The 19985-nt window shown below is 43.2% G+C and overlaps 1 protein-coding gene across 4 annotated transcripts in view; it reads right to left on the bottom strand.

Annotated features, from left to right (window-relative positions):
• Positions 1–2411: 2411 nt before the first annotated feature.
• Positions 2412–19985, bottom strand: part of TNC (tenascin C) — a 47044-nt gene continuing 29470 nt past the window's right edge. For 2 of the 4 annotated variants that reach the window (XM_086475861.1, XM_009956449.2), the window contains 12 exons: positions 18831–19103; positions 13313–13435; positions 11917–12060; positions 10656–10775; positions 10064–10207; positions 9420–9550; positions 8302–8434; positions 6316–6467; positions 5272–5368; positions 4431–4592; positions 3033–3196; positions 2412–2522 (listed from right to left, as the gene is read on the bottom strand). In XM_086475861.1, coding sequence (XP_086331987.1) covers positions 2412–2522; positions 3033–3196; positions 4431–4592; positions 5272–5368; positions 6316–6467; positions 8302–8434; positions 9420–9550; positions 10064–10207; positions 10656–10775; positions 11917–12060; positions 13313–13435; positions 18831–19103 — 1754 coding nt within the window. The remainder of the gene's footprint in view (positions 2523–3032; positions 3197–4430; positions 4593–5271; positions 5369–6315; positions 6468–8301; positions 8435–9419; positions 9551–10063; positions 10208–10655; positions 10776–11916; positions 12061–13312; positions 13436–18830; positions 19104–19985) is intronic. The other 2 variants (XM_086475863.1, XM_086475862.1) reach the window with 1 other exon arrangement.

The following is a 19985-nucleotide window of genomic DNA, read 5'->3' on the forward strand; positions in this document are numbered from 1 at the left end:
GACACGTGCTTTTGCTGTGACCTAGCTGCTGCTCCTACAAGCCAAAAATAAACTTTTTCTTACAGGTGCCCTTGCAGAGTTCCTGCTGTGCAGCCACAGGGCAATGCTTTACCATATGCAGTCAGTTTTCCTAGCAAACATCACTGCTGCGGGGACATCAACAGCAGCTAGGAAGCTCGGAGTGCCAGATGCCACCACACGAGAAGGCCACAGTGAAGAATGGCAGCATCTGGACAGATGCTGGATACCTGCAGGATGTCCAAGTGCTGCCGAACAGAGCGGGCACAGACCAGGAGGGACGGACTCCGTGTGCCACCTGCCGGTAGCCAGGCTTAAAATGGGCGAGGAGAGCGAGCGGCGCTGCCAAGAGACGCTGGTATAGAAACGGTATGAACAGACGACCTCCAGTGTTTTACTAATTCTGTTTGTTAGGAACTTCTCCCACTCCCCAGCCAGGCATTGCCTCTTCCCAGACGGTAAATCCTCTGCATTCTCTGAGCCCGTGGCCCTAAAGTCTGCCGAGCGTCTGTGTGAGAGGGTTCCTGGGAGACGCGTTATAAATACCTACAGAAACCAGACACTTCTGAAATGCCGTTGCTGCGGCTGACTATTAATAAAGCACAGCACACAGGCTTTGGTGCTCCTGTCTGCAGCACCTTCTGCGTCTCCATACAGCAAGCCCTGCTGTCCTGGGCATCTCTCACAGTAAAGCTGGTCCCAGTGCACACCCTGACATGGGGGGTCCCCACCAGGCTCTCCCCTCTGGGGCATTGCCAGGGGGAGTCTTAGTCAAGATGGCTCTGGAACATAACTGTTCCCAATTGTTAACATTCAGCTAAAGCTCAGAAATGCAACAATTGAAGTATTGCAATTAAAAATAATAACTATTGAAAGAAAAAAATATATACAAATTAGGAAGACAGGACCTAAGAGTGAAGGGAAGGGATCCCCTCCCTCCTTCCTTTCCTCTCTCCTGATTTTGAAGTCTTTTAGTGATATTTCCCATGCACACAAGCTTTTTACACCCTGTGTCAAATCAACACTATCTGACCTTACCTAATAGCTAGCACTTACTCACAGAGCTGGTCGTATTCGCTCTGACTGAAAGCATCTTCCTTCCCAGCCACCTTCCAGTGATTGCCAAGGAGGAGGCAGAAACATTCGCTCTGTTTGAAAAGCGCAGCCTTGAAGTAGGGCAGAGAGACTGGATTAAAACAAAAGATCTTTTATTGTCTTCAGCTGAGGAGTATGATACAGAAGAACTACACGTAGGTTTCATTCATATAAAAAAGAGCCCTTTATTTACACAAGTGTTCAAAGTTGCCAATGGTACCTAACAACAACTCTGTATTTCCTTTGTATTCTCTTGTTAGTTATTCCCACCTAGACGGAGCAAGCATTGGTCAGTAACACTCAGAAAAACATGTAAGAAGCTTTTGGGCAGGAAAAAGAAAAAGTATGTTCTAAAAGATACCGAATCCTTACAGGCCTTTCACTGTCACAAACCCAACAGAATACTTACAACAATCACTGACAAAAGGAACAGTTTTCGGGACGGGCTCAGTAGCCTAATCATTCTCAGCCTTTCTTTTACTTCCCCATGTAAGTAAATACAACCTGGACATGCACAAACTCAACATGTATGAAAAAAGGTAGAAATTTATTTAAAAGTAATTGTGCTTTTATTTATAAAAAAAATTTACAATCAGACACTGTCCTGCTGTGTTTCCGAAAGCATGGTTCTCTTAAAAATGGCAAAAACTTAGCTTATTATTATTATTATCATTATTATTATTACTTTGTCATTATATTAATAATATTAATCTTATGCTTAAGTTTAAAAACATACTGCTTTCCCCTCCCCATCCCCTCCTTCTCTGTGGTACTTGATATATATAAAAAAAGGCTTCCCAATGACCAATGAATTTCAATTATAACTAATAATAATAATAATAATAACGATAATTAATCGTACACATTTCTGTGTGTAAAATATGGCTGGTTCTAAAACAAACTACCAACATACAAAGCTGTTCTCCCTCCCCTACCCTGGGCCACCCAAGAGAGAGTCAGACTGTGGAAGGACGTTATCCCAGAGGCTTTCTGATAAAATAAAAATTAATAAACCAACATACAACCCTTGAGATCGTTGTCTTTGGTGTGGAGGACGTTACTGGTGGGCAGCCAGAGCTGCTCTGCTGGAATGCTGGGACACTTAAGGCTTGTTGCTTAGACGGCTGCAGAAGCCTCTGTTGGGCCAAGGGTCACCGATGCTTTGGTATGACTACCAGCTCCTCACACCCCACCACCCCGGTGATGCCAGAGGATCTCCCCACACCCCCCCTCTATATCTCCACCCCCCACCCCAGCCCCTTCACCCTGCCTGTAGCCCCTTCGCCACCCCTGGGGCTTTACGCTCGCTTTCGTCTTCCTTCCAGATTTCGGAAGCTGGAGGGTCTCAGCTTCATCTCTGCAAACTGGATGGAATATTCATGGCCCTTCCAGTGGAACCAGTTAACACCCTGCAAAGACAGAGATGAAACATGGGAGGTCACACATTCACTTCTCCTGCTGTCAGCCTTCACTGCTCTCGTTTCTGATTGCAGGCTGTTTTCTAACTTGGGAACAGAGGCACCACAAAGGAGAGGGGCTTTGGGAAGCGCAGGGCTCTGGCCGCTAGCACGCACAACGTGTACGAACCAACCCACGTGCTGTCCCCCAGAGCTGCCGCTCTTTGCCTGGCTTTCATGGCAGGAAGAACATTTTGTTCCACATATTGAAAGTTGCAGTTGTTCCCTGCACATTTGGGATATTCCCTTGGAAAAATCATAGAAAACCATAAATATTTCACATGCTGACATTAAATTCTTGTTTTGTGAGAAACTGCCCACATCTTTCCCTGTGATCTTTTGGTCTGGAGAGCAGGCTTGGTGGGTGCTCTGATGTCTGGCTAGCTGAATCACCAGACAGATCCATAATTGCAATTCCCCTTCTTCTAATGCGTTATGGAAGCCTTCAAACACCCAACTCACCTGACTGTGGCTGTTGTCACCATATCTGCCCATCAGATTGACCCGGTGACAATTCTTGTACCAGAATGCACCCTTGTATGACAAAGCACAGTTGGTGATGGCAGAATCGTTGTCCTTGTCAAAGGTGGAGAAGGACCTTCCGTTATGGTACGTCATGGAGTCGCCTGTATGGGGGAGACAAAAGAAAGAGCAAGGTCAGTGGCTTGCCTAGTTCAGGTTACATGGGAGGGACCGTTCCACAGAAAATCTTTGGACTGTACCGTGTGCCGTCTGTAAAGCCTGGCTGCATATCTAAGTTTTTAAAAATTGGCTTGTTTTAACACAGAAGGAAGTACACAATTTTTGTTGTGGGAGACAAGTCAGAAGATTCTTCCAGGTGGTCCCTAATCCACAGCTTATTAAGTGGGTCTTTTACACAGCTCAATTTCTGCCCTTCTTGCTGAAACCTGGATTTTGGCCCTGTACAGAAAGCAGTGTGGACAAACCAAGTCCAAAGAGACCTCCACAAGGAGTGAATCAAGGCCAAAGGAGTCTCCACACTTGGCTGGTCTATGTCTGCCTCCCACTGCCAGGGTCTGGGCACCCGTTTACAGATGGGTGCAAAGGAGCAGCCTCCAGTGTGTGCCTGAAGCAGAGCTCACATTCACACCTCAGTGTCTGTGTTGCTCCATCCATTAATCTTAGAGCTGAATGCTTAGGAAGAGGAGGTAGTAGGATTGAATGCTACTAGCTGTAGCAGCTACTACTGCTCTGCACCAGTGTGTTTCCCTTTAAACAGACATTAATTCTACTACGGCTGGCTATCCTTTGTCTGTATCCCTACAGGCCAGGCATAGAGTTCATGTGATGGTCACCGGGCAGAGTCCATACACACACACCTCTTGGTCTGTTTTATGCACCTGGCAGCGTGAAATTGTCTCCTTTTAAGACATCCTGTGGAGTTGGATTTATCTCTTAATCCTTTGAAGCCCTGAAGAGGACTCGAGAAGAGTTGCAGGGTTTGACCCAGTATGATTACAAAAGGCAGATAATTTGTTCAGCAAAACTACGAATTATGTTATAGCAGGAGTTTGCTGCATATTCCACTGACAAGCAATGATGCTGTGCCAAGTTATTATTAGCTGTATAAATGACAGTCAAGCATTGGCCAAATGAGATATATGGCTGTTAAATATACCTGTTTATACTCTGTCATAAGAATGCCATAAAATGTGGCACTGAAATGACTGGAGGATTTAAAACAGGAACATAAAATATATTGACATGTTCACATTTTCAAACACCTAACATGCAAGAGGTACCTGAAGCTGATCTGCAACATTCACACATTCACACAGTTACCTTGAGCCAACTGGGAGGAAATTGCAAATCAGAAGAAAAAAAAATATTTCATCTCACCTGCTGTGCCACTGTACCCGTCCACTCTTAGCCGGTATCTGCTCTTTGCGTCTCCAACGCTGAACCTGTCGTAGACAGCATAAGCTGTCTCCCCTTTGTCCTGCAGATCCACACGCAGCTCGTACTGACCCTGAGAAGTGATTTTGTGAAGGTTCTCCAGCCCTGTGGACATAAATGAACAATTCATTTGACTCCCCATGTTTATGTCTCTACCATCATATTACCCCATACAGGGGGTCATACTGGGCTGTATAGATACACCGGGGCATACACAGTGGTGAGGAAGGCGAGCTGTTTCAGCTGCAGGGTAATGTTAGCGCAAGCCAAATAGTTAAAAACAGGATGCCTGAGAGAACTCTTCCCTTCAAGTCACAGTTGCAGGGAAAAGCAATCACAGTTGTGCTGTGTGATTATCATTTTTATTTACAACCACATAAAATGTAGCGCAATCTTTGAAAATTTGGGGTTTACTTCTATTTTCCCCACTTTGCTTCTTTCAGTCGTATGCTTTTGTTGCTGGGGGTGTCCTAGGAGTACAGGAAGGAGGTTTGTGGTTACTTCTCAGGTTACCTGCTGGTTTCTTACAGAGCACCAGTGAGCATTGGTTTGGTACATTCGGTGACCCAAGAAGCACGACATCTATGAACTGCAACTGGAAAGACTGGCTTGGACGTGGCAATTTCAATCTCCCTCGCAGCATGCCGTCCCTAGCCTCCTTCGCCCAGACTATGTTCCCCTTTACAATACTCTTGCCAACTAAAGGGAGGCTTCAAAGGGGCTCCTAGTCTTTTGGGCTGCCTTTGCATTTTCTTTTTACAAAAGACAAATACTTGTCACTTACCTATCCAGAATTCATCCTTAAGATCTCCAAAACCAGCCACGTAAGCCTTCCAGTTCTTGTAGAAATCTTCCTTCCCGTTTTGACGCCGCAGGAACACCTACAACCACCGCATGCAAGCGTTACCGACAGACAGCCTCTGACAGAAAGGGCCCTAGCAAGGTGGTTTTTACAAATGCAGAGCTTGGCGTTGCTGCTCTCCCGCTTTTACCACCTCAAACAGCAGTCTCACTGCAATTACTGAATTATACCAAGACTGTTGAAGGCCCCTTGCTTTTTTTAAGTCTCTAGTTTCTCTATTGGGTTCCCAGGCTCCCCTGCATGATGTGGCCTTTGGGCTTTTAAAAAGCTTTTAAAAGCGCTCTGCTTTTTAAACAGCCCCTCACAGTTCTATATTTCTGAGCCAAGACTTTCCATATCCCCTAGTCTCCTACCCATGGATTTCTCCAGCTCCTTCATCTTTTCTGTGCCCTGGGTCCCTCTGTCATGTTCAGATTTGAGGATGTCAGTACAGAGAGCTGGCGTTTTTATTGCCATTCTTTTGTCATCTGGAGGGGGTGCATCCCTTATATAACAGCCTGGGAAGCCCAGCCGGCCACCACCATGTGGCTGCTGAACAAGCACTTTCTCTGGCCTGTGCTTTAACCCCCCTCACTGTCTCTAACATTCAAATAGAGTCAGGCTGCCCTCCTCTCACCTAATTAGCTATTTAGAAGGTATGTATCTGATCTAAGATGGTCATTTCAGCACCCCCTATAGCCAGTGGAGAGAGATCAGTGCTTTTCCGAGGTGCTGAAACCACCGATGTGACCCACCCTTTGGAGATACCTTTCCCTCCTTCAACTACAGAAAGAGCTGGTAACCTTGTTTTCTAGGCACCTAGGTGTCCTACCTAAGATAAAATTCCCCCAATTTATAGACAAGGCACCCCTACTCTGATAATAGAGCACTATGAGGGATGCCATAGATGAGCAAGGAGGGTTACTCTTAGCACAGGCACAGGCAGACGCCCGTGAGGGTGGTGCAGGCCCTCTCCCTCTTACTCACAATCCATCCGCCCCCGTCCTCGCCCATGTCGCAGAAGACTTGCAGAGGCTGAGCCTTGTCCCCATTCAGGTAAATTGTGTAGAGCCCAGAGGTGGTTTCTCCATTAAGGAGAGCCTGGGAGCAGTCTTTAGGGTAAGGATAGAGAAGACCAGCTGCACAAAAAAAAGAAAGCAGTCCTTAAGAAATCAGCAATTGCATGGAACTTGTTGAATTCAGATGACTCATGAAAGTCCGTTGTGGGTCAATGGCACAGCCAGGTACAGAGCCCAGGAACAGGCTTGTAATTGCTATCCTGCATACAAAAGTTTCACAATGAATGGCAGACAAAGTAAATTTTTCTTTTGAATATGCTTTTGCACATCTGTCTATGCTTTTGGAAGTGCTGTGAGTGCCATAACTATTCCCTGCTACGATGGGAGTGCATCCTCGAGCTAAATATTTAAATGGCATGAGGTGCATTTACTGCAACTTTTGTGTAAAACCAAAACTACCAATCTGTGATTAGGTGACAGAAAAAGGAGAGGGAAATACAAAGACAGGACTAGAACCAAAAATAAATAAATTTGAAATAATTTGCTAGCAAGTACAATATTAAATATGTTATAAAACCAGGCTTTTAAAAAAACAAAGCAAACAATAACAGTGGAAACTACAGGGACATGTGAAGCATTTCTTTCAGACAAGCTAATAGCATTGTTGCAGGTAGAACAATTTCTACCCTCAAAAAAAGCTTTTATTTTTTTCCTTTTAAATTCTCTTAGCCTGTTAACGTTTTCAGCCAAAGGTCTAATTAAGCAATGTTCTACGTGTGTCCGTAGGAGAGTTTTTAACTGTGGCTGCTCACAGAGAGGCTGTTGCTCCCTTCCAGTGTGTTGTACATCCCTGCCTGTGCCTCAGCTACGGAGAATTTGCATCAGCTTTGGGATCTGGAGAAAAGCGGCTCTCTGCAGGGAGCTACTTCAGCGTCTCCCTCTCACTAAATAGCACACAAATGTATGTTTAGAATTAAAGCCAGGCTTAAGCATCTGCCTGAACAAGGCTGACACTGCGTTCACATGGGTGAAGGCACCTCATTCAGTCCCTGCTTATGGTCGATTTGTCAAATGTCACTTGAATACACCCAGACTTAATTCTTCTATTTCTGGTTGTGGATTGTCGTCTGTCAGTGGAGCTCATCCTGCTCCACACCAGGAGTGACTGTGAGCAGACTCGGGGCTATGTGACTGTTATTAGCAGCTCTGTGAGTCCCCGGGCTGAAGTTGGTACAAGTGGCAGAAGGGAGAGTGGAAACGGCTGAGGGCCCTGCTGGGTCTGAAAGGCTGGAAACCACGAAAAGGGAGACAAATGACAGGCAAGGTTTCACAGTTAATACTGAACAACTACTTTTTTTTTGAAGTCAGCTGTGAAGTGACCTTCAGAGAACCCAATCTTTTTTGCATTCAGCTCACTGGAGAGCTGTCCCGTAGAGCTGGAACAGACATACCGTGTGGCTTTGTGAAAACCAATCTCAGAAAGAGGAGGAAAAAACCTGCCCAGAAATTCATCTCCTCAGACCATGGAACTGATTTGTGTGTGTGTGTGTGTTTTGCTTCATTTCAATTTAAAATGCTGATTTGTTTTAACAGCTTGCTATGCATCAACACAGAGGTAAATCAGAGTGTCAGCCTGGCTTTTAAAGTGTAACGTTCCTTTCGATATTTTACACAGGAAAGGCAGGATGTTTCATCAGAGAGAGGACTAAGAGGTGATGTGGATGGATGTAAAGAAAAGAATTTCATCCTGCCAGTCCAGGGGAGGCAGATGACACTGCAGCTCAGGGGAAACAGGGGTTTTTGCACTGACAGTACAAGCAAATCAAGTGCATACTGACAATTGGATCAAAAATCTTCAATGAGGTTTGCATCTGTCTATTGCAGAGCTCTGCTGTATCCTGAGAGTAGTAACTTCTTTGTTATTTCAGCTGTGCAGGGGCTCTAAAGTCCTTACTTGTGGTGAAAACAGTCTGGATTGTTTTGCTCTTCAGTGATCTGTTCAGCGCATGGAGTTTCACCGTGTACTGAGTAGATGGGCTCAGCTCTGTCAGGCTGTAGGAAGTTGTCTCGGGGTTTAGGATGACTTCCTATGGGAGGAGAAATAATACAGGGAAATCTCAGGGAGAAAAACATAATGATAAGACCTGTTACAAATTTTGGCCTGTCACACTGGTTTTTGTGGTAATTATTTATGGTATTTTTAACCATCTAAATTATTTAATACAAAACTTCTATTCCTCTAAGATTTTTATCAAGATAATTTTCTTTAGAAGTTAGAGGAAAGTTGCCTGGAAATGAATGTTTACCATCGTAATGTATAAGCTGTGTGGTTTAAAAGCAAGTCAACATAAATTTTTACATGCCTTGAACGTACACATTGTATACGTGTTGTCTCTGTGAAACTCATGAAAAATTGAGGAGAATCACCCTTTAGGACAAGGAAGTATCATACTCCACTCCTGGAAAGGCTGGACTCTTTTTGTAACTTTAAAAGAGAGATTTTCAGCACACTTAGGGAATTTGCCTTCTTGAAAATCAGAACCCTTTCTGACTTACTAGGCTGGGCATCTAAAACTATCTGTCATCTTTGCTGGGATTCACCTCATTCATATTTAAGCATTTAGTGTCATCTAGCTATGTAGGAACATAATAAAATTACTAGAGATCAAGAGGCACTTTCAAAGATGATTCATCCTCCCTCAGGCACCCCATTTGCACAGGGATGGATTCTCCTGAGTTTAGAAAGGGAAATCCCATTCTTTGGGGTGTGTGAGTTTATTCCACGACACAGGTTTGCAATGACGTAAATTAGTTGCTTGTGCTTTTAGCTGTATTGTGGAGAGATGACTGTCAAAATTCAGGCTGCAGTTAAGCTTCTGTTTCAGCATATAATATAAGTACTTAAGCAGGTTGTAAATGCATTTGTGTTCCAACTGGCGCTGAAACAGGTACTTATATTTTACCATATTCAACGCAAGGCACATGGTTATGTTCTACTGCTGGACACCTCAGAGAACCTCTACTGCCCGGTTTTGAGGCACAGCCCTTCTGGTTTGGGTACAAGTGCTATACCTTGACTCTGCCATCAATGGACTCGTAGATCAGGAGATAACCAGTGACAGGAGCACGTGGAGGCCTCCAGGTTATCACAGCTGTTTCTGACTGAACCTCAGTGGCACTTAAGTCTCTTGGAGAGTCAAGTCCTAAAGGAGACAACAGATCAATTACACTCACATCTATGTGGAGTTTAGTACACAAGCTACCTTGTGGGCAGTATATAAAAACAGGCCAGAAAAGCAGACTTTTTCTCCCCAGAAATTTGAAATTAAAAAAATATTTCAACCCAAATTTTGTGATTAAAATGTAATTTTCCCATTGGAAATTTTAAAGTAAAGATATTTACTTTGTCTAAATTAAAATATTGGCTTGTCTCAGACACTTTAGTTTATAAGCAGTTGTACTGAAATGTCTTTTGAAACAAAATTGTGCCTTTCATTATTTTACATGATGACAGTTCAGTATTTACATACTCCCAGGAAGAAAAATTTTGGTTCCAATGATGCCTCTGGTGAATAGGAAAACTTCTCATACTTGGTCTGGCTACAGCTTCCCTTCTCCACTGTAATTATAACACTGAGTTTGTATGGCTCAGCTCTTGGCTTTCTAGTTAACGTCCTGGGACAAGTCATGTAACGCAGTGGGGTGGGACATGGTACCTGTAGTAAACTGGGTGGAGAGGGTCTCACTCTTCTGCGGGCCCTTCAGCGCATGGACACTCAGTGTATACTCAGTTGCAGGTCGAAGGCCCTTCAGGTCATATTCCACAGTGTTTCCTGATACCATCTGAGTAACTTCTGGTTCTAAGAAGAAAACACAGAAGAGAACAGGTCCCAGCATTATTCAGACACGTCATGATGTACTCAACTCCATGCTCCACTCAGTGATTATTTTTTTTTACTAGCTGGGAGCAAGTGCAAAATAGTAAAAGCCCAGAGCCCACCTCTCTGCTTACGCCGACGCTGAATCTGAATTGACACCAGAGTCCTTTATCTAAAAGTATTAGCACTCTCTAGTGTTCATACGGATTATAGCACCAACTTTTCTTTCCAAGAATCTGTTCTCTTGGTTCATGTCTGAATTGCGAACGCTTAACTAAAACGATCATTTTTAAAATGCTTCCAGCGAGGTGCCTTCTTCAAATAACAGCCCCCACCACCCTCCTGGACTCACACTGCTGCACCCACTTCTGAGCATCTCCCGAGAGCCATAGTACTGTCAGCTCCCTGACCCATCACTAACTCCTCTTACCATCCTCAGAAGCATAGGAGACAACATAATTATCCACAGCAGCAATTGCTGGCTGCCAGGTTGCCAGAGCATCAGAGTCTGTGATGTTCACCACTATGAGGCCTGACGGGCTGTCCAGAGCTGAAAGAAAGAGAATAACAGACTGAAGGAATCTGACAAACATTCTCGGCTCTGTGCAATGCTCTGTTGTAAATATATGATATAAAATGTGCAAACACTGCTGCTTGATGCAACTTTTATGATCCCCTCTGGTATAGGGGAGCTCGGCAGAAAAGATGCCAGTGCCTATGAAGAAACATCAAATGCCTCCACCCGAAAGGGAGGTCAATGTGTGAAAAGATTAAACCCTGGGAACAGACATAGCTATGTTCTCAGATCAGTCTTGATATCATCAATCTTAATGGCTCTGTCAGAGCGGACATATTTCTCTCAACATGCTCAAATCTGGACTGCTCTTTGGAGCAAACTCAGGAGACAGTGCTGGGAAAAATAACTAAAGTGACAGCAACTGACAGCCACTGTGACCTTCCACCAGTTTGCCCTGCATGCTTAAAAATAAACCCATCGAACAGCCAGCCAACCATCCAAAATCCCCACACGTCCTGCCTTGCTTCCTCTTGAGACTCTATTTTGCACATAGTTTTACGGTTTTCCTGAATTGGGATGGGTATCTGCCTCCAGTACAGCTGGAACAAGCTATAGATTTCATGTTATTATCCAATATTCATCATCTTGTTCCTTGCCTCAGTACTCTGAATGCTTGTAAGCCCCCAAAAAAGAGAATGAATAAACGAGACTGCAGGGAGGGGTCAGCAGGAGTGTAGTGATATTTAAAGATTTGAAGAAAGAATTCAAAGTACTGAAGAAAATCCAGGAGAGAGTGGTTTTATGCTTAGAACACAGCCTGGAACCTGAGAGAAGTGCAGTTGGAGCCCACAATAGGAACTGGTCTGAACTGCTTAGCTGACCTGTCCCTTTACTCCCTCAGCTATAAAATGGTATTAATTAAACTTCTGGGGTTTTTCTAATGCATTAGGACTGTATACACATTAACTGCCTCTGTCTCATTGCAATTTCGTTCAGCGCTTAGAAAATAGGAGCTGGATCAAGCTTACAAGTTCTGTACTCATCTGAAATACAAAGACACAAAGGAAGAGTGGGCAAAAGTCTTCCTCAGCTGGTCTGCAGCTCCAGTTCCCGAGTCTCTCCTACAGCACAGACAATGTGTTTGAAAACTTGCTGTTTTCTCTTTATATATTACCTGTTTTCAGAGTGCCAGAGACAGGTTCACTTTCTTCAAAGCCTTTCACAGAGATGATACTAACATAGTAGTCTACACCTGGGACTAACTTCACCAACTTGGTCCTTGTCTGGCTTCCATCGACTGTAACAACATTTGGAGTACCTAGGATGAAGCCAAATGCCAAGGGATCAGTGGCAAAATACTCCAGTAAATGCTTGAAGGATGTGTTTCAAGTTAAAGACATTATGACCAACATGGATGTACTTGTACAGGAGGAGGTGAATTTTCCCCAGTTAGTTGCAATCAGCGATGTCAAAGGGCAGCCTCAGAAAAAATTCTTGCTGCCATGACACCTAAATCTAAGACATTGGTTTGTATTCGTTCCCCATGGTATGCCAACAGTAAGAAAAAAATAACTTTTCTGTTCAGAAAAACAGAATTTTACAGATGAGATGTAAGATGAAAACACAGCCCTCTCTACATGGGAGTTCATACACCTGCAAGGGCAGGACTTGCAGTTTATATCTGCTTTGTGTCTGGTGAGGGCTGGAAGTTTCTCCTTCATCCATCTCATTTCAAATAAAGATACAGCATGTGTTATTTTAAGGAGCGCTGCATGTGTGGGTGAGGAGTTAGGGCGCATTATTGTTTAAAATTCTGGGTTTATTCCAGGAAAGCACTTAGACAAGTGCCTAACTTTATGATTGTGGATTGCTCCTTTTCTTCTGTGGGATCACTATATATTTAAAATTGCATGAGTGCTTGCATACTACATTGTTTAAAGGCCTATATCTTTATGTCTCTTAGTCAATAGCATGTCTTTTATGGTCCTGATGTCTGTAGTGGTTGCTCTTTAGCTGTTTCCTTCCCAAGATGTCCCTAAGTTATGCTAAAAATCTGTTTAAGTATAGTAAGCTTTTTAAGCTGAACACTAAACCAGAGATATAACAAATGGAATGAAACAACATTGTGGAGTTCTAAGAAAAATCACTGCCTTGGAAAACTATTATAACTATGGATTACGATTATTATTTCCAAGGGCCATCTTTTCAAATATGCTTAGCTCATAAAGTGCCTACAAAATAATGAGACAGTTCGAAATAAATCCTTACTTAGGAGCCTCAGCAGAAACAGAGATCTTTGTGAAAGTGCCCTATCAGGGGTACAACCATTCCACCATCTAGCTCTGAGCTCCCTTACAAGTCTTATCCATGGGATGTGGGACACTATGTTTAGAAAGAAGTTGGCTACTGGGACCATATATATGCACACCCACGTTCCTGGTCAGCAGTTTGAAGAAAAAAAGAAGAGACAATCTGTGTAAGATCATCTGAGAGATGGATATCAGCACAATAAACTTTTTCTGCTCTCCCTTTTACCATCTTCCTCCCTGTCCCTCCTCGCAGTTACTCACCTCCAGTGACAGGGAGGTAGGAGATCCGGTAGCTCTCCACGCGGGTGCGAGGGGGTGTCCAGCTCACTATAGCAGAGTTTTCCGTGATGTCGGAGAAAGAAATTCCCTTGGGAGATCCAACAACTGTCATCAGAGAATAGAGAACAAACACACCGCACAGGAAGAAAAAGTAAATAATTTGTTTATGAGTCCTTTGTGTTGGAACAGTGATTTGCATTATCCCTCTACCCCAAGAGCTCATGCTACCAATATTCTGTCCTAAACAACACTAATGCAGGGAGTATCAAACAGGTTTATTACATACTGACAGCAACAAACTATTTGGTTTAAATTTTCCTTTTTCAGTAACATTACAGTAGTGCATAGCTTAAAAATACCCCAGACATGTATCTACGTATCATATACGTAGAAGTTAACAGAGACTTCAGTGTATAGAAAAGTATGGAGAAATACTTACGGGAATGCCATTCTATTACCCAGGAATCACTGCATTTATAATTTTTACTAGCCCAGTTTCATTTGGGTGACTTTTAGACTTTCCATTGAGTCTCAGAGCTCTATCTGTGACACACAACAATGGCAGCCCTTAGCAGTGGAGAGATCTCCCTGAGCATAAAGTTTCTACTATAAGATGCCTAAACAAGACCTGGACCCAGGTGCACAAGTTCATCAGGGGTCCATCCTCTTAAGCAACTTCTCTTGGCTTCCAACTAAAAGTGACATGATTTTCTTCTTGGAATATCTATCTGAGACCAGGGTTCTTCTTAGGTACTTTCAAGCACATCCACCCAGAGGACGTTCAAGTACAACTATCATGAGGAAGGCACTTGTGGTTCCACTGCAGCTCTTTATCATACAATCCAGCCTTTCCCTGTATAAACCTCAGCGCCATGTTTGCCCATGTGAATCTGACCAGTAAGCTGGGCAAACAAAGCCCAAGTTTTGCCAAAACCACCCAGTCTTAAGATGCAAACCAACACGTATCTGAAACATTCCAGTTTAAAGCTTAATCAAGCTACTGCAAAATAAGCATGGAAAGGGCTTCTGGAAGGACATGGTAAAGAGACCTGCCACTTCAAAGTTTACTTTGAGCCTCTCACTTCCAATTTGCTTTTTTGACTGTAACCAAAACAACCCTGACACATGTTGAGAAAATAAACAGCCCACACAGAGTACGCCATTAGCACAAAGAGGAGAGATACCAAACATCAGCCTCATTAAGAGTGGTGGAGACAGGCTAAGGGCAAGGGAAGGCGGGCAAGAGGAGAAAAAAACTGACTGTGCTTGAAATAGCTTGGAAAGAACGTATCTGCGGGAAAGAAGTCAGAGGGCCATTTGTTCCGTGTGTCCCCAAAGCTCTAGCAGCAATGCACTAAATCAACTGAAAGGCCAGGAAAGAAAAACAACTGAGCTCTCGAGAGAAATGTAAATTTCTCTGGAGCTCACTAGACATGTTGTGTTTGTGGGGTTTGCTCAAATGGAAAATCCAAAAAAAGAAAGAAAAGAATCAAAGATAATGAAGAAAGCAAGGTGGGGATAGTAAAGCTACATGGCACACAAAGTTGATTTAGGTACAGTCTGAAGGAAACAAAAGAGCATAAAGAACCCTGGGAAAGAGAGAGAAGTGAAAATCACATTGATTTTGCTTCACATTGTAGGTGTCTTTAGTGACCGATGGAAAGTGCTAGTGATGACTCTGGAGAGCAGAGACGCAGTTTTCACACATATGGGGAATTCCAGCCTTTCCCAGAAAATAAAGCACGCAATGCATCCCCCTTGGACTGTGCTATGCACACTGCCATGGGCTTCATGCTTGTGTTCTGCACCAGGTGAACTGCATAACAAATAGTAGTAAGAAGAGCATTGACTCTTTGAGAGTTCCACATCCCCAAGTACCTCAACTGTGGCTACTTTCCTGGGAGCAAACCTGGCGAAGAAGGTATAATGGACCATCAGAGCAAGCACCAGTCCTGGAATGAGTCCCAGAGATGTGAGAGAGTGGTACCTTTGAGCATAGGGAAATTAAAAAGGAGCAAATGAAACCATCTTCTTGAGCTACCTGAAAGCCAGAACTAAGCAGGCATAAAAAAAGGCCAGCGTGCTTCTGTCTTGTCATCATAAAAAACCTCAGTTCATCTGTTGGGTAGATATAGATAATTAGCATTCTCCTCCAGCATCATTCCCCATTATCTATACAAGAGATGGAGAACTTTTCTGTGAGATTGCTCAAGCACCCATGATACCTGAGTAGCCACTCTTCTTTGGGGATGTTTTTTGCTAAAAAAACCCACCCTGTTCTTTCATTGCTAACAGACTATAGGAGTTTGTCCACTGGCTTTCTTCTCCTGAGCAACAGGAAGCATCAGGTTGCATTTATGATGCATAAAGAGCATGTGAAGTGTTTTGTGATCCTTTCAGACGAAAAATGCTGTCACAGTGTGGCAAAACACCATTAGAAGAAGAGGGAAGTAGCCGCGTGAGGCCCACACTTGCCACCAAGGATATTTTGTGGCACACAGCTGTGTCATGGTCCCCTGGTGAGGGCTGAATTGCAGCTTAGCAGACATTGTACAGATGGATTTCCAAAAGGCACCAACTGTTCCTCTGAGAGCAGCAGTGGACAGCCTCCCTTGTGCCAGCTTTAGACACTGCAGATCTGTATGATGCTGCCTTGAACTACAGTGATTTTATAATGGATATTTTCTATCACAGCTGAATTGATGAGGGTAAAATGACAGACAAATGCAGAGGGTAGGGAGTGTGGGTGCCATCATCACCCCAAAGAGGACAACTTTTTAACAACATTATCAACAGCAGTTCTGGGGGAAAACTCTGGCTGTTCACTTGCACATACAAGTGAGTAATGGAGGAAGAACTACTTGTGATGGGTGTGGGAGGATAGAACTTTATCATCAACTCCCAAGCCCAGCAGTTTCACACCACACTCCTGCTGTGATGGGAGCAAGGGAGATCATCTCAGCCTCTGGGGAAATTACCAGCTCCAGGACCAACACAAGCTACATGGAGAAAGTGGCAAATACGAGTCCTGCCCTACTCATCCTTTCCACATCCAAAGCCCGTGGCTGTCACTAGATCAACTGCCTTGCTGACTTCTTAAAAGAGAAAGAAGGAAAGGAAACCACAGAGGAGGACAAGGCAGCAAAAGGTGCACACTGTGAGATCTTTCCTCTCACTCCTTCCTCGTGGTGGGTGGGTGGTTTGCTGTACAGACCCTCAGAGAGGATTGCTTGGCAATGCTTAAACCAGACTCCCTTAACTGCACCGGTTACACCAGTTGAGGACCTGATCCCTGAAGACTACATTTGCGTATGCAAGGGTATGTGCCCAGGTAGGGAAGAAGGGGGAAGCTGTGAGCGATAAATACAGATAGGGATTTTCAATCAAGAGTCTTTTTTTGCCTTCATTTCCATGGTAGTGTTTGGTTTAGGCTTGCTGGTCTGTTTGCTAGCTTTGTTCCAACTGTTACTTTACTATCTCCTCTACTAAAGCTAAAGACTTTCTAGCTAATTTATTCCTTACTCACTCGTAACTTGTACGCAGGCCAGAATAAAGAAAGGCTGACTATAAGCCTGTCTGAGCTGCCCCCTTCATGGATAGAAATGTTTCTTTGCAACCAGACTGGAAATGCTATAAATATACATATGTTTGTGTAATAATAAACTCCTAAAAAAGAAATCAGTTAGATGCCTCGGAGGCCCAGCTACCCAATGTGGTGTAACCTGCAGTCTGAATTATTTAGCTGGATTTTTGTGGTTCCAGCTCCATTGTCAATTATCCACGGGCTGTTTACATCTGACAAACATCTTTCGGGCTGTTGGCTTCAGTAGGTGATGAGCTAAATCTCCCTGAAAGAACTGAGTAAGAATGTACTCATGAGGAAAATGGTAACTCTTAGTGGTTTACCATAAATATCCTCAAAGTTAGTGAAAATGGAGACATGCTGCTAACAAGTGCAGTTGACTTTAAACATCCCTTTCCATTATGAGTCAACCCGCAGTGGCTTGTGATGGATGGATGTTCTGCTTCATGTAAATGTCTGGATGAGTGGATACATGCCCTTGCTGTTTATTCGAGGGATGTGATGGCAATCAGTGGAGCTGGTCAGAAATGTGCCTTTCCATGCTAACAACTGGCACCACAGACATTAAGGTGAATCATGAGGCCATGCTATTTCAGGAAAAGCTGTTCAGTGCTTAGTTACTGTTGTCGCTTTTCTGTGCATTGTCTGGAGTGCACTGCTACAGCTGAGCAAATGCTTCTTTTATGAATTTCCTCCCACACTGATCTTACCTGTCCCCTTCTCATTCCCCTCCTCACAGAATTAGATTTATTTGAAATTATTAAGCTTTCATATCAGCAAGCTCAAAATTTTTAAAGAAAGAATCTGGGTCACAGGACATTACTTCATTTGCTTTGGATTTGAATATGCTTCAAAATGAAACCATGATTTGGAGGGGGGAAAAATTGAAAAGCTTCATTCAAATGGGCCAAATTGAAACACTTCAAATTACAAACCTTTTTTTGTTTGAATTAATCTCAGGAATTCAACTTAAGCCTCCAGAACTTTTTACTTGACTAATATCTGCTTATTTTCATATAAAAATCATGTAAGAAAAAATATTCCAGTTACAAATAGCAAAACTTCCTCCTTCTCCCTGGCACTGCGAAAATGAGGCTCTGTTCTGGTGAAGAATTTTCAGAAACATATATAGGTTTAGGCTAACTTCAGACAGCATCATTTGCAGTTATGTTTACAATGTTTCTGCATTAGTGTAAGACTATGAAAGGCAAGAACTCCAGCTTTGTGGAACTGGCGTGCGTGCTGCAATTAAGGATTAAGGTCTTGGTATTTTTAAAACAAAATGGCATGAACTGGCAGCCATACCTGCATGTTTGCTTCTGGATTATTTTACCTAAGTAAGTCACTAAGCTAATTTACATGAGAATTTTTGATGTGAGAATATAAAGCAACTTCTGCTGAGGGAGTTCAAAGCTTCAATTGTGCAAGAATTATTGATCATGTGTTGCTCCTGATAAGATCAGTCTAAGTTAATGGTGCTTATTCCTTAGCTCATCAAGCCGTAAATAAACTCAATAGCTCTTATAAATTAATGTTGTCGTACCTCTTTTCTAGGAAGGTAAATTGTTGTGGAGTGGTGATATGTAATTAGTCTTAGGAAATCACTGAAAAAGGCTGTTAGAGAGACAATATTTCTTGGCTCTCAAAGCCAGTGCTTTAATTGCTAGACTCTGCTGCCTAATTCCAGATCATGAAAGTAATTAAATAAAACTACATTAAATAGACAGTGATGAAGCTAAGGAATCTGAGATAATAGATTATAAATAACTACACGCCGTTGAACTAGTAACTTGGGTAAGGGGCATGCAGGAGACCATTTGAACACCTCAGGAACAGCCCAAGCTGGTGATGAAAAGGAGAGGTGCTGAAGGAAACAGGCAAGAACACGTTATGCCTTTCCTACTGCAAAGACAATACCTGTGGTTGCTACTGCATTTACGGGTTGCGAACGCCGTCCACTGCTAACGCCATAGAGCTCAATTTCATATTCAGTACCCTCTTTCAGCCCTGTTATATCCTGGGTGCGCTCATGGCCTGGTACTATTAGTTCCAGTGGATCAGATTTCCTTTTCGTATCCCTGATTTTTAGCACAAAACTGTCGAAAACCCCATCATCTGCAGTCCAGGACAGACGGAAGCCATCTGGAGTAGCATCTGAAACCAGAAGGTTGTCGACCTCGGGTTCTGCTTCTAAAAAAAGAAGATAGCAGTAGGGAAAAGAAATGATTTTTTAATCAGTTCATTAGAGACCTGCCTGAGGTCTGGATATAGCATACTGCAAGAATCCAACCACAGTTCAAAGAAAGGGAAACAATCTGCCAGCTATTGGAAAAAAAAAAAAAAGAAGAACATTAGCGTTAATCACATATATGTGAGTGTGTGCAGGCCCATTCAAACTTTCACTCCTTAACAGCAAATCCACCGCATGGACATACACCGTTTGCTTCTGACATGCAAAGTTACACATGCTAATAGTAAGTGTCATGTGCATTTCTCCCTTGCTACCTATGTGAAACCTTTATGTACGACAAAAACAAGCTCTTGTTATAGAACTGCAGGCATGCCTGTAATATTGTCAAGTCTCTCTCTGTTAGGAGGACAACATAGAAGCCACTTGAAAGAATCTTTTTCTTCATGCAAAACCTTTACTTCATGCACTTCTTGTGCTGCTTCCGATCAGATGAATCCTTTACTTCGATATTAAACAAATGCTGAAGCAGCAAAGGGGAATCATGAAAATTCATATCCTTTAAACAGCACACTTAAATCCAAATGTAAGACCTACTGTCTTTAGTGAAAGAACCCACTCGAGAGGATCTCAGGAGCTGTAAGTTATTAATTACCTGCAAAACATCTTTAGCTCAGTGTGATCAGGCATCACTACCTAGAGAAATGCCACTGGAGTGGTTATATCTTACAGCACCTCCAATGCACTTCTTTCTTCCACAGAAAGACGTTCCTATTTATTTTCTCGCAAACCTCCAATCAGGTAACCCCCAGCTTTACTGCTGCAGAGTCAGCAACATGCAAACGACACTTGATGGCTATGGGGCTAGAGGATCAGTCGGCAAT

This window comes from Leptosomus discolor, chromosome 19, assembly GCF_034619465.1.
Source record: "Leptosomus discolor isolate bLepDis1 chromosome 19, bLepDis1.hap2, whole genome shotgun sequence".
Classification (NCBI taxonomy): domain Eukaryota; kingdom Metazoa; phylum Chordata; class Aves; order Leptosomiformes; family Leptosomidae; genus Leptosomus; species Leptosomus discolor.